The sequence below is a fragment of the Myodes glareolus genome, chromosome 26 (genome assembly GCF_982192425.1).
Source record: "Myodes glareolus chromosome 26, mMyoGla1.1, whole genome shotgun sequence".
NCBI lineage: Eukaryota > Metazoa > Chordata > Mammalia > Rodentia > Cricetidae > Myodes > Myodes glareolus.
Genome location: NC_142051.1, coordinates 27649812 through 27670835, shown reverse-complemented (window position 1 = coordinate 27670835; position 21024 = coordinate 27649812). Strand labels below are relative to the sequence as shown.

At 34.3% G+C, this 21024-nt stretch overlaps 1 protein-coding gene across 1 annotated transcript in view; it reads right to left on the bottom strand.

Annotated features, from left to right (window-relative positions):
• Lrriq1 (leucine rich repeats and IQ motif containing 1) overlaps positions 1-21024 on the bottom strand; it is a 158677-nt gene that overhangs the window by 88367 nt on the left and 49286 nt on the right. The window contains 7 exon segments of the mRNA XM_087901977.1: positions 1825-1944; positions 4504-4705; positions 6992-7429; positions 8603-8782; positions 12755-12848; positions 14164-14237; positions 20320-20447. Coding sequence (XP_087758103.1) covers positions 1825-1944; positions 4504-4705; positions 6992-7429; positions 8603-8782; positions 12755-12848; positions 14164-14237; positions 20320-20447 — 1236 coding nt within the window.

Here is a 21024-nt window from a genome sequence, read left to right as displayed (position 1 = left end):
AGGAAACTTGATTATATATGGGATCCCAGGTCCAAGGAGAGATCCCCAGATTGTTCTCTGGACAGAGGAGGGGGTGCCTGAACCGGCCTTGGCCCGTGACCATACTGATGAATATTTTGCTTATCACCATAGATCCCTCATCTGGCGTTGGATGACGATACAGATGGAGGCCCGCGTTGGAGCACCGAACTGAGCCCCCCAAGATCCAAACGAGGAGCAAAAGGAGGAAGAAAATGACGAAGGACTGCGAGGGATACTATCACCCACTGATACAAGGGGTCGGATCTAATGAGAGTTTACCAAGGCCAGATGGACCGTGACTGAACGAGCATGTGATCCAACCAGATTCTCTGAATGTGGCCGAATTTTCTGAATGTGGCTGGCCTGCAGTCTTTCCGAGAAGCCATTGACAATGACACTGGGACTGGTTTCCTCTGCATATACTGGATTTTTGGGATCCAGTCTGTTTGGATGCTCACCTTCCTGGACCTGGAGTGAGGGGCGAGGAACTTGGACTTCCCACAGGGCAGGAGACCCTGACTTCCCTAGGGGACAAAGAGGGAGGAGGAGAGGGAGGGGGGGAGTGGGAGGGCGTTGGGAGGAGGGGCGTAAATGGAAACTTTTTATAATTTAATAAAATTACAAAAAAAAAAAAAAAAACAAATACTAAATCTTGGATTTTAGACACCGGGTTCATTATAAACCTTCAAATCAAGTAAACATGTATTAATATAAACATTTAATACTTTTGAAATATCTTTTATGTAAATGATAAGGTTATAAATTATACTAAAAAAAAAAAAAAAAAGATCCAAGAACCTCACTGGGAACATGGAACCACAGGTAACATCAAGTCTTAGATTCACTACTTTCATATATATATGCATATATAGCTTTGATAAAGTGTAATTTTTAAAATATTTATAAGTATTTCAAAACAATATTGAATAATAAAACAGAATATGTTTTCTTACAGACTGTAAAAATTATCAGCACAATTAGTTTTATACTTCTAACTACAAGAGTAAAATAACCATAACAGAAAGACAAACATAATTATGCAACTTTTGACATAACAACAAAGACATCCAAGAAGTGCCGTAAACAGGAGGGCATATGCTATAGAAACAGCAGAAAGGGCAAAGCAAAGCAAATAATCATATCCTGGATAAAATGGGGACTGAGGGTGGGAGATGTCATCACACTCCTAAGGACTGTGAACGATTAATACATTGTTTATATCTTGAATTTTCCATTCAATATTTTCATAGTATGAACTGAGAGGAAGTATTATATTAACTAAAAGTATCATAGTCACTAAATACAAATACAGAGCTGAGGAATTATTCCATTCAAAGGAGATGAAGGAACAGATGCCAAGTATTTGCCACTTACAAGCCTGGCTTACTAACTACATCTCAAACTAAAAGTTGATCATTAGGAGGACAGCTATAAATTTGGATAAGGTCAAATATAATATTCTATCAATGTAGTTTTGCCAAACTTTTCTCTGTGCTTAAACAAGGCATTAACCTCCAGAGAATCAGGTTCCAGAGGACAAATGACTTGGAGCCACCCTCATGATATTTTATACACTGTACAAACTAGGAGGACACATTAAGAAAAGTGTAGAAAGAAGTAGTAATACCTATCTTATAATGATACTAATCACCCTAGAAAGTGTCTCAAAATACACAAAATGGCTAGAAAGTATTTAAGGATGGTGGTGACCTACAACATCTGTAGCAACCAGCTGAAGAGTTAGCTTTGAAACCCTCTAGAACAAAAGCTTAGGAACAGTATTTGCCTGTAGTTGGCACTTACCTCATGATATTCAAAATCCTCTAAATCTATTTCTTCATATTCTTCTCCAGATTCTTCATTCCTGACAGCCTCCAGGGCTGTCGCCAGTTTCTTTCGTAAAATAAAGCCTTTCCAAACTGCCTGGACAAAAATGTGAAGTATGTTATGCAGGGTTACAGATCAAACCCTAAACCAGATTCTCTGTGTTATCCCATTAGGAAGATAAAACATCTCAGAACTTAGTCTAATGGCTCAATAATCTGTTTCTTGAACTTTATGTGACATGTCAAACTGCACAATAAATTAAATGACCCGCATGTGTCTGCATCTCTAGAGACGTGCTTTGTGGTAAGTAGAGAATTATCTTTAACACTCCCCTCTACTGAACATGTAGGTCAGCCAATCAATTATCTGACAATTCCTCCAGGACCCATTCGGAGTGAAGAAGAAAGACATTTTTTAAAGGTCACTTTTGCTCATTTTCAAATCATTAGGTTTAAAATAAGACAAAGCTCATTAAAAAAAAACAGTGTATTTAAATGACCATATTAAGGAGGTAGTATCATGGCCCCAAATAAATTAATTTCAGGGAAAAAATTAAGTCAACACACAATAATGCAGCTGAAAACAGTCAGATCCCTTAACAATTCTGGAGTAGAGAAGTTCCCCAGCCTGTGTCCTCAAGCACATTAATGCGTTAGATAATAAATGATGTTCATATTTTCCGAGAGTGAGCTTTAGGATGCATGAGTTATAAAATCAATGGAGAGGTACATAAACACATTGAAGTACATATGTATGCATGATTGCTTACATGTAAAAACAAAATACTAAATTATGAAATTAATTTTTAAATGGTTGTCTATGAATGCTAAATGACATCAACAGAAGCTTGAATTTCCTACCCCTTGTTAGAAAGAGACAATACATCTAAGTGAGACTTGAGGCCAGCCCAGTTTAAGAGTCAGATCCAGGTCATGTCTCAAAAATTAACAATCAGTTTTCTGATAAATCAACCTTTGTTTGCATATGAATTTGAAACTGTGTGCATGCTCACAATAATTGTACAAAACAAAGTAAATTAATAGGAAACAACTAGAATATAATAATGTGATTCATGCTCTGTATATACTCCATAAGTTATTTAAGGTGATTTTAAAAAAAATGATTTATTTTGATTTTAAGGATGAACTACAGTACAGACAAAATCAAAAAATTCATTGAATAAATAAAAGTAATATGCTAATCAATCAAGTTAAAATTCATTTTGAAATCTCATCTTGGTGATACTAACGTAAGCACTTTACACATTTCATTCTCTTTCTTTTTTCCTTTCTTTCTTTTATTTATTTCATAATTATCATACAAAGTAGCATTCTAGCTTATGATTTCTTTAATACATATTTTCTTTTGTTGATTGATTCTCCTTTCCCTTTCTTCTCTATTTCTATAGGCCATGGGCCCATTGAAGCCTTCTCTTACCAGAATTCCTCTCTTTCACTTTCACTTCTTGACTTCTAAGGTTGTAACTGAAGCAGGCATGTTTAGAACTTTAAAATTATGCTATAGTTTTGAAATATATTTCTATAATAGTTATCAATTATGTCAAATTATTAGCTTTCACTACTCAAATTTTAGATGACAAATTTGACAAATACTACATTGAGACAGTAGTGCTTGGAAACAGTAAGTAAAAATGTCACAACTTAAAAAGGCTCAAGGCCAGATGGATTCAGTGCAGCATTCTGAGTATTCTTCAAAATACAAACATCAATACTCCTCAAACTGTTCCATAATAGAAAAGAGAGGAAAAGTTTCAAATTCTTCTTATGAATAACATTTTTATCATTTCAATCTCAAAATCAAATAAATATACAACAATAACACAAAAGAGATTGATGGACCAATATCCCTTATTGACATAAATTTAAAAATTGTCAATAAAATGCTTGCAAACTACAGTCAAGAACACATAAACGAGTCACAGTCAAGTCACTGTCATTCCAGACATGCATGAATTGTTTAATGTATCTAAATCATGTATACTCAAGTTCAGAAACCACATGGTCATTTTAGGGTACTGACTTTCAGGTTAGTTTTGTAAACTGCTACTTTAAAGAATATTTTTATTAGCCATAGGAACAATATTAAAAGAGCACATAAACTTAAGAGGCAAATATGGCGAGGGAACATAGGATGTTGAAATTGGAAGTAGATTTATTCAAAATTCATTACATGTGCAATTAAATTCTCTTTAAGATGAAAGTAAAGAAGATAATAATAAATGGGAAGGTATAAAACATCAGTAGCTTTTCTATATACCAACTATAAACATACAGCAAAAGAAATAAGAAAACAAAACAATTTATAATAGCCTCATAAAATATCTTGAAATAAAATCAAATCAAGAAAGTTAAGGATTTCTACAAAGAAGAGAAGTTTTAAATATCATTGTGTGGCTTAGCTTGAACCACAATCATGGTCGTAATATTTCAGATTTTAGGATGATTATCTACAGCCTTGACAATCAGCAGAACCATAGCCACCTGCCAGTTAGCCTGTGGCCTGCAAATCTATGCAAGTGTCAAATAAATTCAAGTAACTTTAAATCACTGAATCATTTTCCAATAAAGAGTAACTGAGGGAAAGAGGAGTAAAATATTTTTATGACTACTCCACTACCAAAACATGGAAAATAACCTGAATATGAAGAGCAGCCTTCTCCCTCTGTTCTTGATCATTCATTATAATTTTTCTTCTTTCTTTATTTGAAGTAGTCTGGTTATTGATGGGGGGATTTTGCAGAACTTCTGTTGTGGTAGAATGCATTTTTGCAGAAAAATTAATCTGTCTGCGTGCAATGTAACTGCGCCATTGGGTTTGAATTAACACAGCTGCCTTACTAAAAAGAGAAAAAGAAAAAAAGAAAACCACTTTAGTAAGTATGAAATATAGATGGGAAAAAGAAGTAATAAACTGCTGTATACGATGTCTTCTATATATGACAGTGAAACTGTACCCATGGACTCTCAACAGTATGGTCCTATCTTTTAAAGGACCACCACAGTGACAACAGAGCCTGGTATGTTATTGTGAATGAGGATAATCTTAAAAGCCCCACCACTATATGAAGAGTTAAAGACAAGGGATGACAGATGAGAGAGGGAAAATCAGTGTTATTTGGAACTGAGTCCCTTATAGGTTATCCAATCCCATATGGTTATTTTTAAATATATGTGAACAACATTAAATGGATAAATCAAGTTGTTTGTATAAATGCTCTGTGATGTGCTGTGTGATAATGCTCTTGTACACTGTGAAGATTTGTTACTTGAATTAGTTCAATAAAATGATGATTAGTCGGAAGCCAGGAAGGAAGTATAGGTGGGTGACCAGACTAAGAGAATTTTGTGAAGAGGAAAGCAGAGAAGCAGTCACCACCCAGATACAGAGGAAGCAAGATGAGAATGCCTCACTGAGAAAAGGTACCAAGCCACGTGGCTAAACATAAAAGTGAACTATGGGCTAATTTAAGTTGTAAGAGCTAGTTAACAATAAGTCTGAACTAATAGGCCAAATGGTTTATAATTAATGTAAGCTTTTGTTTGTTTCCTTTGGACTGAATGACTATAGGACCAGGTGGGACAGAAACTTTCTTCTACAGTGATGATCTCTTATCTCTTTTTGGAACCTTACCTTTAGTTAAGTACCTTATGAATTAACATGACTAGGTGTGCTATCACATCAACAGGAAAGAAACACAGAGAAGTTAGTACCATGAAGTGGGTTATTTCATGAAGAACCTGCACACACTGTTTTCATGGAAATGTAGATGACATTGGGACTTAGGACTAGAGAAGTGATTGACTACTGTACATGCATCAATGAGCCATCCTAGAGGAGCTTAGAAGAGAGTAATACTGACAGCAATTTGGACCAAGAGACTCAACTCAATGCGTTTCTGAGGGGAGCAACACTATATAGAGTAAAAGAGAATATTGTTGTTATATTTTTCAAAAACAAAACAAAAACGAGACTAAGTTCTCCCCATGACCTAAGTACTTTCCTGATGCTAACTCTAAAATTTAAGAGACTAAATTATTTGTCAGAGGAGACTGCATAAAGATTTAATACTGATAGTCTCTTGTGGTGACTAGTAAACACTATTGTGCAGGTCTACAAAGAAGAGGAGCAAATGGTCAAAAAGAAATGTAGAGTTAGAAGAGAAAGAAAACGATCTTGCAGCCAAGATTTATACTGAGAGAAATCAGGAGATTCTGGGAAGGCTTGATCTGCTTTGAAACAAATGGAAGGGGGCCCTGGCAGCAAGACTATCCAGCCAAGTTTCCAAACTCTGAAATCAAACTTACTAAGCAATTTTTCAGTACATGAAAGGAACAACAAACAAAAGCTTGGAAAAAGTCATTCCAGGGGTCAAGGATCTATCCCAACCCAACAGCCATGACTCCTAAACATTCCCATGGTGCAGGAGAATTGTCTGTATTCTGTCAATCATGTTTTAAATAAACGCTGATTGGCCAGGCAGGAGGTGTAGGTGGGAAACCCAGACAGGAAGTGGAAATGATGCAAGGAGAGCAGGAGAATTCTGGGGAGGAGGAAGTTGATTCCTCCCACTCCTGCCCAGATCACCGAAGCAGCAGAATGTGAGCTGCCCCACTGAAAAAGGTACTAAGCCACATGGCTAACATAGATCAGAAAAATGGGTTAATCAAGATGTGAGAGTTAGTCAGTAAGAAGCCTGACCTAATGGGCCAATCAGCATTATAACTTACAGAGATTTCAGTGTGATTTTTCTCTGGGACTAAATAGCTGGGGGATGGGGCGGAACAAAAAACCCAAATAACAAACAGCCCCCCCCACCATGTTACAGAATGGCCGGGGCGGAACAGAAAACCCAAATAACAAACAGCCCCACCCCATGTTACATACCCAAAGGCACCACCAACTGGAAACCCAGGATTCAAGTGCCTGAGACAGAGGTATCTCATTGAAACCACCACATTCCATTTCCATAACCCTACCGCTCATAGCATAATAAAAATGTATGTAGTCTGATACCAAAGTCCTCATAATTTTTTCAGTCTCTTTACTATTAAAAATCCAAAGTCTCTTCTAAGACATACATGCAAACAGTAGCTATAACATTGGCAAAATAGAAGGGTCTTACCTTGTTTCACTATGTTCACTACTTTGATGATTACTCATTGGAGAGTTTGCCATCTTCATTTCTATGAATGAGACTCTTGCAGGGGATGGACTATGCATCCTGCCGTGTTCATTCTTTTCTGTCATATTTTGCTCCTGACCTCTTCCTTCTGGTTCCTCACAGTTTACTGGTGAAGGTCTAGAGCATTCGTCCATCAGGTTTTCAGCAGTATCTGGTGAATCTGCCTTGTATTTGTCTGTCTGAGAATGAAAGCCCTTGATTTGCAGTGTGCTGTTGGTGTTTGAAAGGGCTGGATGGATTTTATCGGTTTCTGCTTCAGGATTCTTGATAATATTTGTGTCCCCATGTTCATGTACTTGTCTGCATTCCTGACTGAGCTTCATTAAGTTCTTATAGTAGTGACAGAGTTTGTCTGCAGCATGCAAAGTGAGAACGCCCCTGAACACAGAAAAGAGAAGAACATTAAATAAGTAGAACTACACCAATTGATACAAAGACATATATGTTTTAAAAATAAAATTTACTATTTTGGATTGCATTTATAATTGGCAACACACTTTATCATAATTCATTTCTAATCATTTATAGCAATTTTATCTTACTTTGAACAAAATTTGAAATATCTTATTAAGATCTGTGTCAAACAAGACCAAAGATTTGAAGCTTTTAGGCCCATTTTAATTCAGAGATAAGTTATTCATGAACTAAAAGTGTGTGTGTGTGTGTGTGTGTGTGTGTGTGTGTGTGTGTGTGTGTTTAGAGAAACACACATAAAGGCATATATATTTGTAACAACAATTAAATAAAAAAGAGTTTAGCATTTAAAGAGGTTTTTCAATTTTCCTCTCTTGGCTAATTATAAAGCAAATTCAACTGAATTACTGAGAAACTGATGGACTCTGGTTCCAGACATCTCCATTCAAGGGAGTACATAGGAAGGCATGGAGGGAGGAAAGAAAATAGGAAATAATATAATTATGTTAGAATCTCAAACATAAAGATGCATTAAATAAACAAACATACATGGATTAGTAATTGCATTAAACATTAGGAAAGAAAATACTACCTTTTTTTCTTTATAATGGAACAATTATAGGTGAAACAATGATATTAATGTTCATATGTTTTCTGGAACAATGAAATATTTAACTTCTGTTATAGAAAAATAAGTACAATTCATTCATTGTAATGTATTCAAAATTCAAGGTAAGGAAAATTAAGTTCTCAGTTTTTAATAATGGATTAGGATAACTCCCAGGTTTTGTCCTCCAAACATGTAGAAACAGTGGCAGCCTTTCTCAAAGTATATATAGTAGTAGAATAATTTATAAATATTATAAATGCATAATATGGCATTCTAGTGCCATATACTTTGTATGTTTTCAAATTTCTTTATTCTTTTCAATTGTGAAATCGTGAAAGATACATAATCTTGTGAAAAATAATTGTTGAATAAATTTATAACTATTAGATAATAGTAAAGGTATAAAATGCCCCAGAAACACAGCTTTAATCAAACTAATGTCACTGTGATTATCATAACATATTTAATCATGTGTTTACATTAAATTATTTATTTAAAATAAAGCAGAAAGAAAATCAGAATCTTACCCTTTCTGTGTGATATACTTTTCAGTTAGTAAGTTGAACTCTTCCAGTTGGTTCTGACAAAGTGCCAAGAAACCTCCCAGGTCTTGCTGGTAGTGTTCCTCAATATGGACATCAGACTGAGAATTTAACACGTCACCATTAAGTATTCTCAGAGCTGGTAATACTTTAAGTATAGAATGCCTATTCGAAACAAGGAAAAAGTTAATAATCTTAATAAAGACTTATGTTTTAAAATAACCATAAAATATCACATAATAAGCAATGCTTATTTCAGGAAAGAGTTAAATTTAGTTTATATTAATTTACAATATTAATATTCTGTCATATACAAGATGAGTTTTACAGCTCCTATAACTTTATCTTACAATGAATAGTAACCTCAAATTGCTAATGAGAGAATCCGTGTTGGAAATTTACAATACAAAAATGGCCCTCTTATAAAATGAATAAAGGGAGGAAGTATAGAATGACAATGCCTATGAAAATTGTTGTTTACTTTAGAATTAGGCAAACCTTTGAGGACTAGAGAGATGGCTCAGAGGTTAAGAGCACTGCCTTCTCTTCCAAAAGCCCTTAGTTAATCAATTCCCAGAACCAAGTCTATTCCTGTGTGAAATCTTACTCTTCAGAATGGACTAGAGTAAATGAAGGAATGAAGTGTGTCATGGCTTGCTGTTGTTGTTTTGGGGTTTATATATGTATATACATACATATAACATGATACATTATACCCATATTATGTGGTATATACATTATACACATACACATTATACACGTGTATATACATATATATCATAAGAAAAAGTAATTCAATTTTTCTATTATACCTTATAACTTAGGACATGGTTTAAAAAGTTTATACATCTTAGAATATAACAATTTTTCATTGAACAAAATAATACAAGTTATTGAACAGAGTTTTCAACAGAAGGAAATGATGCTAGATTCGATTTGATTGGACCAATTGAAAAAATGTAAAAGGCTGTTTGAGCAGCCATGTCTCAGGTCTCATTCTGGCCAAATGAGAACAAAATAACAAAAGGAAGTAATACTTGGACTGGTATTATAATACCCATAAAATCCAACATATTGGTTCTTTGACTTAGACATTCAACCCAAAGCATGAATTGAGATAACATCCCTATTTGTTATTCTGAAATGGCTCCATATGACCTTGAATCATTGTATCCGTAGTATTTGGAATGCTCTGAAAACACAATGCCTGGCGATACCAAAACTTCATCTGGTAAATTGTGGGTTGCGTATCTGCACAAATACTATTCCTCTAAAGAAAATGCCTAAATAATGTCTTTTTTAAAGCAAAAGTATCTACTGAGAAGAAACTTAACTACTACACAGTGTTAAAGTTATAGATATTTTAACTTTAAAAATAGAAGCCAAACCATAAAATAAAATAAAAACATGCCAGATAAATAAGACCTGTATAATCAGATCACACTGTGAATGGGGAAATCTCATAAGAATCCACTAATGTAGAGATATAGACCAATAATGACTGCCAGAAAAGGGGGAGTCAACCTTCTTTAGATTATCAAATTCAAAAGTGATCATTCTAAATGTATGTGGATGTATATATGAGGGATACTAAATGGAATCAGTCATTTTAAATATATAGATATATGTGTGTTGGGATATATTTAAATATACATAAAAGGAAGAGTTCATGAAGTTGAGGAGGGATGGGGGATGGGAGAATTGGAGGGAGGAAAGTTTGAATCAGTAGTTCTGAAATATAGCACTTATATAGGAAATCCTCAAAAAATGAACATTTTTAAAATAAATAACTATTCTTTCCCAATGACTGGCAGCAAGGGAATAGATCAAGATGTAACAGGAGTTGGGGAGGAAGTGGAGGGAGCAGAGGGAGGGGAAACTCTAATCAAGATATATTTTATATAAGAAAAGAATCTATTTTCAATAAATGGGAAAACAATACATATGCAATAAAAGGTTAATGATAACTAGTACATATAAGGGATTGAAAGAAGACTATAAGCATATAAACTAATTAGATGTATGGCTCTATTATTTAATGACATTAACGTATCATGATAAAAATTTAGTTTTACTAGTGAAAAAGGATGAACAAATTAATGTGAGAAAATTACTGTTTTACTAACTCTATATTCTCAAATTACTTGAAGCCTGGAATTCTTATCAAGACATTAAGATAGGGCGGATCCCCTCTAGAAAAGGTACAGGACTCTTTAGGAAGAGGGTGTGGGATGATCGGAAGAGCCAGAGTTGGTGGATTCCTACCAGGATGGTGTTTGCTGGACACAACAGGTGAACTGCATGTAGGAATTCACAAGAATCATGACAGTGTGCACAAAGCATGCATAAGTCGAAACCAGATAGTGCCCCTGAATGGTGGGTGGAGGGTAGGGCAAAAAATCCCACCCCAGCCAAGGAGCTATAAGCACCTGAAAGTTACTGAGAGACAGTATTTTCTAATGGTGTGGCCCATGCTAAGTCAGTCATACTATGGAGCAGGTCCTGTACTCAAGAGGAGGTATGCAGCACACAACACATACATACACTGAGAAGGAGGAAGAAGAGGAGGAGGAGGAGGAGGAGGGGGAGGACAGAAAGGAGAGGAGGGGCAGGAGGTAGAGTACTACGATTGGTGGGTAGGAAGGTGTGGATGCATTCTGGAAGGCAAGGGGGGCAAATAGAATAAAAATAATTTTTATGAAATTATTAAAGAATTTTTTTCTTTTACAAAGAAAATCAAATAGTTTTAAGGAAAGCACTGAATGTCAGATGTGTTTCAAAATATTGCAGTTGGCACTATTTGGCAGCTGTTCAATATGGAAAATACCAGATAAGAAAAGGACAAAATAGTATTTCTATCATCAGTACTTTACATCTGGCTAATGACATGAATAGCATATAAAGTATTTTTGTTAGGGAGTATATTTTAGGTGAAGACTGAGCTTGAATTTCTATTATAGGCATATTTTGAAGCTGTCTTTCTCACTTCTACACACAAATTTCCCAAGCAGTTCACTTTAATCAGAATATTTTGAAATTCTTTACGATGTAAAAAATTTGCATGGATGTTCAAGATAGAAACAATATGTTAAAATCTCTGAGACATATAGTCAAGATTCATAATGGATTTACTTATTTGAAAAACAGGGTTTTTTTCCCTTAATTTTTGAAGGGAGCAGTCCTCAGACCTGCAAAAGACAACAGTGTGTGGATTGTCCCTAAGTTCAGCAGTCAGCCACGTGAGCTTATGGGGAATATATGAGAAGGCTGATTAATGTAGGGAATGAAGTATAAGAACACTGTGAGATTTCAAGATTAGTTTTTCCAGCTGGGCTCCTCCTACTCGAGGGCCAAATCAATATTTCATTTAGTGAAAACTTCCTGGTGCATATTCTGCCACTTACCAAGCTCCATTAATCATCAGTCAATGAAACAAATTCTCAAAGGAGATTTCAAATGTTGCCTGTGGATTATGTTTTAAAAGAGTTTTTTCCCCCCCCGTACATCAGTTTTTTTGCATGTTATCACTGGCTTGACATGAAAGTAAGAAACCAATTGGGAAAATCTATAACTAATCCCTTTGTTGGTACCATGAGGTTATGTAAAGTTCACTGAAACTAACTGTATCCAAGTTGCCTGAGTCCTTTCATTAACAAATCCATATTTTATAGACTTCTTGATTTTAAACCCTCTAGATAAATGAATCTCTTCTTTTAGATAATGGAATGTATATTAGAACAATTGATCTAACTGAAATTTGACAGGCTCAGTTTTTAAGTAAGAAATTCATCAGTTTTACTTTATCAATCCAACTTTCGGAAAGAAATAATTGAAATAGTAAGTTAAGATGGTTACCCGGACTCACAAGAAATTGGTGGAAAATGTTTGTTCTCTAATTCAATAATAACTGTACTTTTCATCAACTACTTGCATGAAAATCATACTTTCAAATTTGCATTAACTCCATGTGAGAAAATCTATATGTGAGAAAATATTTTATGATAATGATGTTTTATAATGAGCAAAGATAACATAAACTATTCAGGTAACTTTAATAATTTTTCAAGGAAATTTGGTACCATATTTTGCCCCAAGAAATGATAAATAGGATATTCACTGGTTAAAATTGTTCCTTACCTCCAGCTTGTTTCCTGAAGGACTGGGTTTCCAGTGAGACAAAGCTCACGGAGAGAGTAGCATGCATTGAACCAACACATGACACTTGTAAGATCTAAAAGAGAGAGAGGGAGAGAGAGAGAGAGAGAGAGAGAGAGAGAGAGAGAGAGAGAGGAGAGAACGAAGGGGAAAGGAAGGACGAAAGAAAATTAGCAAAGTTACATAGATAATTTTAACATAATTGGGCATAAATAAATCACCATTTTCCCAATTAAAATGGTATTTATTGTTTCCCATTGAATACCCCAAAGTCTTCAGAAAAGAGAGGATACTGAGTAGAACATAGACTAGTATAAAACTATGTTTCCACCATTTAGCAACTATACAAACTCTGACAACTCATTTCTAAAATCCAGTTTTAGACCCTCTTGCTGTTTGAGAACTAGGTGAGATAATGTTCTTAGTGCTCTACTATACCTAGAACAAAAATTATAGCGCCAAATATAAAGTAATACAATGTGCTAAAGTTTATAACAGACAGAATCACATAGACCTTCTCCACTTTTAAAACTAAAGCTTATAGGTGAATGTAGACTGCTCTACAGAGCAATGTGTAGAGACTTGATTTCACCCAGAAGACTAACACTGACTGTACACGCACACTTGTGGGCACATACAAAGACTCACAGACATGACATACGTATGTTAAGTCAGGATCTGATGGAAATGAAACACACAATATGTCCTTTTAGTTTTTCTACAATCTCAATAATCTTCTCTTAGAAGAACACTTTGGTTCCTCTGGAAGGACAGTGCAATATAAATATTCTACTTTGCTGAATTAAAGTGTAACCTGTTAGAAATGAGGTTAGAATATGTGGGAAAACATATTGAGAAAAAATTCAGGAATATTGGAGACGTCTTTTGAGAATTCATTACATGGCCTTGACAAAATGTTGGGTATTATGCAGGCTGAAAAAGTTCAAAATAGCCCAGGTATCCAGTGTTAGGAGCAGGTCTAATAAACCTGATGCTAAGACTTATTCAACAGTTTTATAAATGACATTTTATTTTCATGCCCAACATCATGAAACCTAGTCAGTCGTCTCAGGGATCCAACTAAAGTCCAGGAGAATATATATTGTCATTGTAGCTTTTGATGGGAAAATAAGATTGTGGCTCCTGCTTGGAAGGAGCTAACTGGAAGAGTAAATGGGGAAAAACACTTAGGGGGATTCATTCAATTCATAATGCTTTAACAAACATTTAATGGGTGAATAGGCAGGAATAAAAAAAGCTAGCAGCAATCTTTTTGCTCATATTCATGTATACAAATGCTTATGTATTCAGAACAACTCTTCACTTTATTTGAAACAGAAATGAAAAGCCTATTATTTAGCAGAAACAAAGAAATAGAATCCCAACCTTACCAGAAAGGCAATTGTTGCTGACATCAAGGTTTTCCAAAGACACAAAATGAAAAAGTGGTACAATTGTTGTTAAACTGAAAACAAAATATTAACATGATTAAAAAAATTAACAAGCATATTCTTGTTATTTTGTTTGAAGGACAACTCATTTATCTAAGCAATTATATAATTATAAGAAATTATATATAATTATTTCTAATTGTACAGTACAATGCAGTAAAATTAAAACATTGAGTAACAGTATTTATAAAGAATGTAAGTAATCCTATTATGGAAAATCGAAGTTCAATTTTAAAGAGAATTTACCGTGGAACATTACAATAATGGGAGATTTTGATTCATTTAAAAAATAAACTACCGTGGAATTGCTAATTTCAGCCACAAATACCATGGGCTTAGATGTGTATTTGCTATCCAGATTAAAACGGGTAGTTATCTGGTTATTATTTTGCTTAATATATTTATAAAGCTAGCTATACAGAAATTACATTATTTCCTCCTTTAGTTTAAGCACATGGTCTAAATCATTAAGGTACAAACTTGTTTTGTGGGGGTTACTATGATTATATTATATGTAAATAAAATGTTATCACTCCCCCTCCCCCCATATTTCATTATTCCAGGACTTCCCTACTACATTAGCTCAAACCTCTACCATGTCCCCTCCAAGTTGACAGCCTATTTTTCTTTGCTTATTATTGTTATACACAAACATTCAGGGGTGCACATGTGTGTGTGCGCGCGCGCGCGTGTGTGTGTGTGTGTGTGTGTGTGTGTGTGTGTGTGTGTGAACCACACTGGTCACAGTGCATCGATAAATAAATCTTGAGGAGCTAGCTCTAAAGAATACATCTACACCACCTCTACAGAATCTATGGCTCAGAGAACATTCTAAAAGGGTTCAGAAAGAATATAAGAGCCAGAATTGGCTATGAAAGTTTTCCCTATTAACAGTCCCACTAACAAGTTTGAAATAATGACAGTATCAGAGGATGTTTTACCATGGAAGAGGAAATTTTACAGGGCTCCATTACCAGACAAAAATCTAAAGGAACTAAGGACTGCTGAAAGGAGATGCAGCCTCTCCCAGGCTTTGGTCCTCTTATTCATTGTTCAATGCAGAGTTGTAGTATTGAAAACATATAAACAGCAAAAACAAACTCAACAGGTTATAATTTTATATGCATGTATGTATGTGTGTGTGTGCATACACAGACAAAGTTTTTTAAAAAAAACTTTTAATTAAATAACTGATTAGACTTTTTATTGCTTTAAATAATATTTTAGACTAAAGTGAGTTACTATCAACATAAAATCTAAGGTATTGTGCTTCATTCACAATTAGAAATATTAACTTACTTTCAAGCAAGAAATAATGATACTTAAAATATGACATATATAAGTATATATATTTATATTTATATTCAAGTAAAAGCTGAGAAATTCAAACTAATTTTATCTTTCTGTCTCCTCTCTCGCGTGTGTGTATGTGTCTAAACCTATTATAACTATTATTCTAAGGTCAGAAGTCACACAGCAGCACTGTGGCTAAAAGCCTCACGGTGTCTGGCACAGACTAACCCTTGTGTGCACCTTGACTCCTCCCTTGTACTACCCTGTTCTGCATTAGGAGAAGGAAAGAAGATACTACTGATGAAACCTATATGAATTAACGAGGCTGGAGGAAAATGCCGTTCACTGTCGTCACTCCTAAGCACAATATAACCATTCATTCTAATCCTATATGCTGCCCCTTCTTTAAAAGAGTCTCATGGGTGATAGGGTGTAGAATAAAAACACTTAAAGAAAACGCGACAAAAAGATGGAACTACAAACTTCTTTGTACAACCTAAGAATAAAATTGACCTAAGTGTCACATGAATGTAACAGGAAACAACGGAAGAAGAGAAGATAAACAAATAAAAGCCAGGGAAGAAGGGGGTTGGTGAGGAAAAGGAGGAAGAAGATGTACAAAATTAAAGCATTGTGGGTAGATCATTATTTTATGTAAGACTTCATCTTATGCTTCCGACCTGAACATGTTCCTGATAAGTTTACAGACATAAAATTTTGATTCTTCAAGTGATAGCATAAAAATACTTAACCAAAATTATGTTTGTAGCTTTGCTACATTTTAGCATGAAATCTTTGTCTTTCTGCTAAAATTCAATACCAAGTAAATTAATTTACTCTTCATAGTACAGTTATTTTCTTTTCTTCATAATATTTTGTGTACTCCTCAAGGCTACATGGTGATATATACTTAAAAACACGAAGAGAAAATAAGCAATGCCATTCCAGAACTTAAAAACAGTATGACTTCTTAAAAAATCACTTTAAACAATTAAATTTCTGCTGTGGTTAAATATCTCTGTAATATGCATTTTTATCTATGCACATACTCATTCTTTTAAAACCATGATTTGTGAATTGTTTTTTTTAATCTTAGTCAAAGAAAGTAGCTATTCATGCATCTTTATGACTATCCATTGTGATGGTAGAAATCTGATCATAGACTCCTTTTACTCATGCATTCGTAGTTTTTCCCTTTACTGACATTTCATGAATATTTTTTTTCAAGAAAATTCAAACCAGAAAGACAAAGGGACATTAGTGAAAACCTAATACGACTTGACCTTGTCACATTAGCCCTGGGCATTAAAAGATATAACTTTCAAAGACGACAAAAAAGCAAAGATTTGTACAATGAGCACCCAATGGGTAAGTTTCCATTCTGCCCCCACTTAGGGTCTGACTGGAAGTAGGACGGTTTATCTAGCCAGAGAGTCTTCCAGTTAGAGCTCCTCCAAGTCAAACTTAAACCAGTCACATGGCCTAATGAAAATTTAAAACAGAAGACTGGATGAAACAAGTATTCCAAACAATATTCACTAAATACTGCTCTCTATATCTATTCCATTTGTGCAGAAAGAAGGTATGTGGATGTATAATCTCTTCCTTGTGATGGAAATAGTTACCAAAAATCAAAGAAAACATAAACCATGTAAGAGTATCCTAATTAGACATCCCAACGGTGTCTATACAACTGCATCTTAAATGTCTCTATTTAAGACATTTAAATGTCTCTATTTAAATTAATTGGACTCACATTCTTTCCCCATGTGGAGGATAGTAGAACTTGGCAGCAGAAGGTAGGTAACAGCAGTGCTTTGACACTTGGGAAGAAGTTACGTTTTCGACAATGAAAAGATCTGCGTCATGCAAACTGACTGGGATGTCACAGATTCAAACTACAAACCTGAACTGGTCTATCTGAGTTTTAACACCCGCTATGTGGCTCTGCACACACTGCACAGACAGAACACTGTGATGTGCATCATAGCTAAAGAAATAAATCTGCTGAGAAAAGACTAACTCCTGAGACTATTTACATATTATGCTATTAGGAAATAATTTCTTTTCCTCATGTGCCTTCAGGTCTCCTGCTTTACTAACAGCATATGCTGATATATGCAAAGGATTTGATAGTATGAAAATACACTTAAATAAGTAATAGTATTATAAAATTCTATACGGTGCATTCAATTATAATTATACATGATATTTAATAACTGTATATTCCTTTTTTATCAGTATATAAGGTACATTGATTGTGTTCCTCACATATTTCCACATAATTCCATGCCCCCTTTATCCTCGAACCATTTATCTATACACTTACACTGTATATACATGCATTATGTTTTTTTTCTATAAAATTACAAATGATGCTTGTCCTTTTTTAGTCTGAATGATATTTTGGACAGACATGATACAAGCTTATTTTTCTTCTCCAAGAAGTTTATAAAGGTTATAATATATGCCACTCAATCTTATAGCTCTCAAAATAACATGACCCACCTTAGTATACAAATGTTACATCTAAGTAAATGAAATTATAATATTAAAAATTGGGAGTAATTATTCCAATCCCAGAGATGCAGGGCTGGTTCAACATACGCAAATCTATCAATGTAATCCATCATATAAATAAACTGAAAGAAAAAAACCATATGATCATTTCATTGGATGCTGAAAAAGCATTTGACAAAATTCAACACCCATTTATGATAAAGGTGTTGGAGAGACTGGGGATACAAGGATCATACCTAAATATAATAAAAGCAATATACAGCAAGCCGACAGCTAACATCAAATTGAATGGAGAGAAACTCAAAGCCTTTCCACTAAAATCAGGAACGCGACAAGACTGTCCACTCTCTCCATACCTCTTCAATATAGTGCTTGAAGTTCTAGCAATAGCAATAAGACAACATAAGGAGATCAAGGGGATTCGAATTGGAAAGGATGAAATTAAACTTTCGTTATTTGCTGACGATATGATAGTGTACATAAGTGACCCCAAAAACTCTACCAAAGAACTCCTACAGCTGATAAACACCTTTAGTAACGTGGCAGGATACAAGATCAACTCCAAATAATCAGTGGCCCTCCTATACACAAAGGATAAAGAAGCTGAGAGGGAAATCAGAGAAACATCACCTTTCACGATAGCCACAAATAGCATAAAATATCTTGGGGTTACTCTATCCAAGGAAGTGAAAGACCTATTTGACAAGAACTTTAAGTCTTTGAAGAAAGAAATTGAGGAGGATACCAGAAAATAGAAAGATCTCCCTTGTTCTTGGATTGGGAGGATCAACATAGTAAAAATGGCAATTCTACCAAAAGCAATCTATAGATTCAATGCAATCCCCATCAAAATCCCATCAAACTTCTTCACAGACCTTGAGAAAACAATAATCAAGTTTATATGGCAAAACAAAAAACCCAGGATAGCCAAAACAATCTTATACAATAAAGGAACTTCAGGAGGCATTACCATCCCTGACTTCAAACTCTATTACAGAGCTACAGTATTGAAAACAGCTTGGTATTGGCATAAGAACAGAGAAATCGACCTTTGGAATCGAATAGAAGACCCGGATATTAACCCACAAACCGATGAGCACCTAATTTTTGACAAGGGAGCTAAAGGTATCCAATGATCATTCTTAAATCCAAGAACTGAATTGGTGTAGTTGAATGATTCCTTGATAGGGGAATATCATCGGAGAATGATAAAGCCAAAACTCATCATCACCTGTGATATTTTAACTTTGACAGAAAGAATATTTCATAGGCTTAAAGCAGTCAAATAACTAAGGGCATTTTTCTTTTATGCTTTTCTTAATATAAATGTTTTCTAGTGTTAGAAATATGGTTTGAGAACTACTTCTGTCCAATATATGTATTGTGCATGGTTTACTATGTGTGTCCAACTCATAATTGATCACTTCATTTTTTATTGTATTTTTTATAAAAAGATCCTATGTATTCAAATTGGTCCAAAGTAATATGTGGTTTCACTTGAAGGAGTTTACTTCAAATTGAAGCAATGTTCAGTTAATTGCAAGACAGATTTCATAATTTAGATATGATTACAATAATCTAATGTGACTTTAAAATGTATATTTAGGTTTTTTATTTTCAAAGATTAATATCACTGGGTTAAATCATTCGATACACACATGCTCAAAATATAAACACTCCTTGGCAAAAAATGAGAGAACGTATTTTATGGTTTATCAGCAAGCACACAGTTGTCCTTTCTCACTGGTCTTGTAAATATCTTGTAACTCAAAAAATTAATTTCTTGTTATAGGTAGTTCAAGCATCTTTCTCCACATGTCTGTGGTTAATAAATTAATCATATTAGATTGAACATGTTTCAATAATACATTAAGCTCAGAGAGAAAGAATGACACACATTATTGTGATATTTTGACTTTATACAATAATTCAGTCCAATGATCTAGATATTTGATTGTCTCTAATTTGCCTACAGATGCAGGTACTCAGTTTATATTAATGTTAAGACATTTTAAGTGCTACTCCTTTACATACCAGTGAAATTCAAATTTAAATCTATTTTAACAACAACAAAAGACAAGCAAATGGAGAGAAGATTTTACTGGACGCCTCAGGTAACTCAGCCACTTCAGTTTATAAACCTCTAGATAGTTATATGTGTATCTTGTGTATTGGTTTATTTTGATGCATCCTGATTTAATTTCAGGAATCCCAAGTTTTCTAGTTTATGTACCTCACACAGCAATTTTAAATAACTATTCCTAAAATAAAATAGATTTTCACCTGTTTTGAGCGATACTAAGATCTTGCAGCAGAGGCAGCCAACACGAAGAAAGTACTTCCACACTTAAGAGGCTGTTGTCATCCAAATGCAATTCTCTAAGCAGAACATGATCTTTTAAGGATGGAGGCTGCAATTAAATATATTTCATTACTTGATAACAGGCAAAATATTTCCAAAACTAATTTAAAACTATAGAGTCTACCAAAGCTCATGAGATATACATTCTGATAAGCAATAAACAGTAACTCAAAGCTTATTATTATGAGTCTTTTAGTATGGATAAAATGCTTACTAACTAATTTTATTATTTCTAATATTTTTTACAAGAAGTTTTGTGACAAAATGCAATTTAATGTCGATAGTAGATAAATGTGTTCCAACTTATGTAACTATGTGAGACTGAAATATTATGATATGCCATAGTTTAGTTTTTGGAGAATCTTACCTTAAACTATACTTATTAGACACCACAAGAAATTGGGTTTTTTTCCTAAGAGGATAAAAATGTAAAATAATGAAAAGGGGCCAATGAACAGGAAAGCTATTTAAGAGAGGTAGTAGAATATAAGAATACAACTATGGAAGGCCAGATGTTGGGAAGCAGGACAAAGGCAAGAAAATGGGCCACAGGACTACATGGGGCAGATGATCAGATAAAAGTAAAGTTGTAGGAAAGTATCATAAGGAAATATAATAAAAAATGG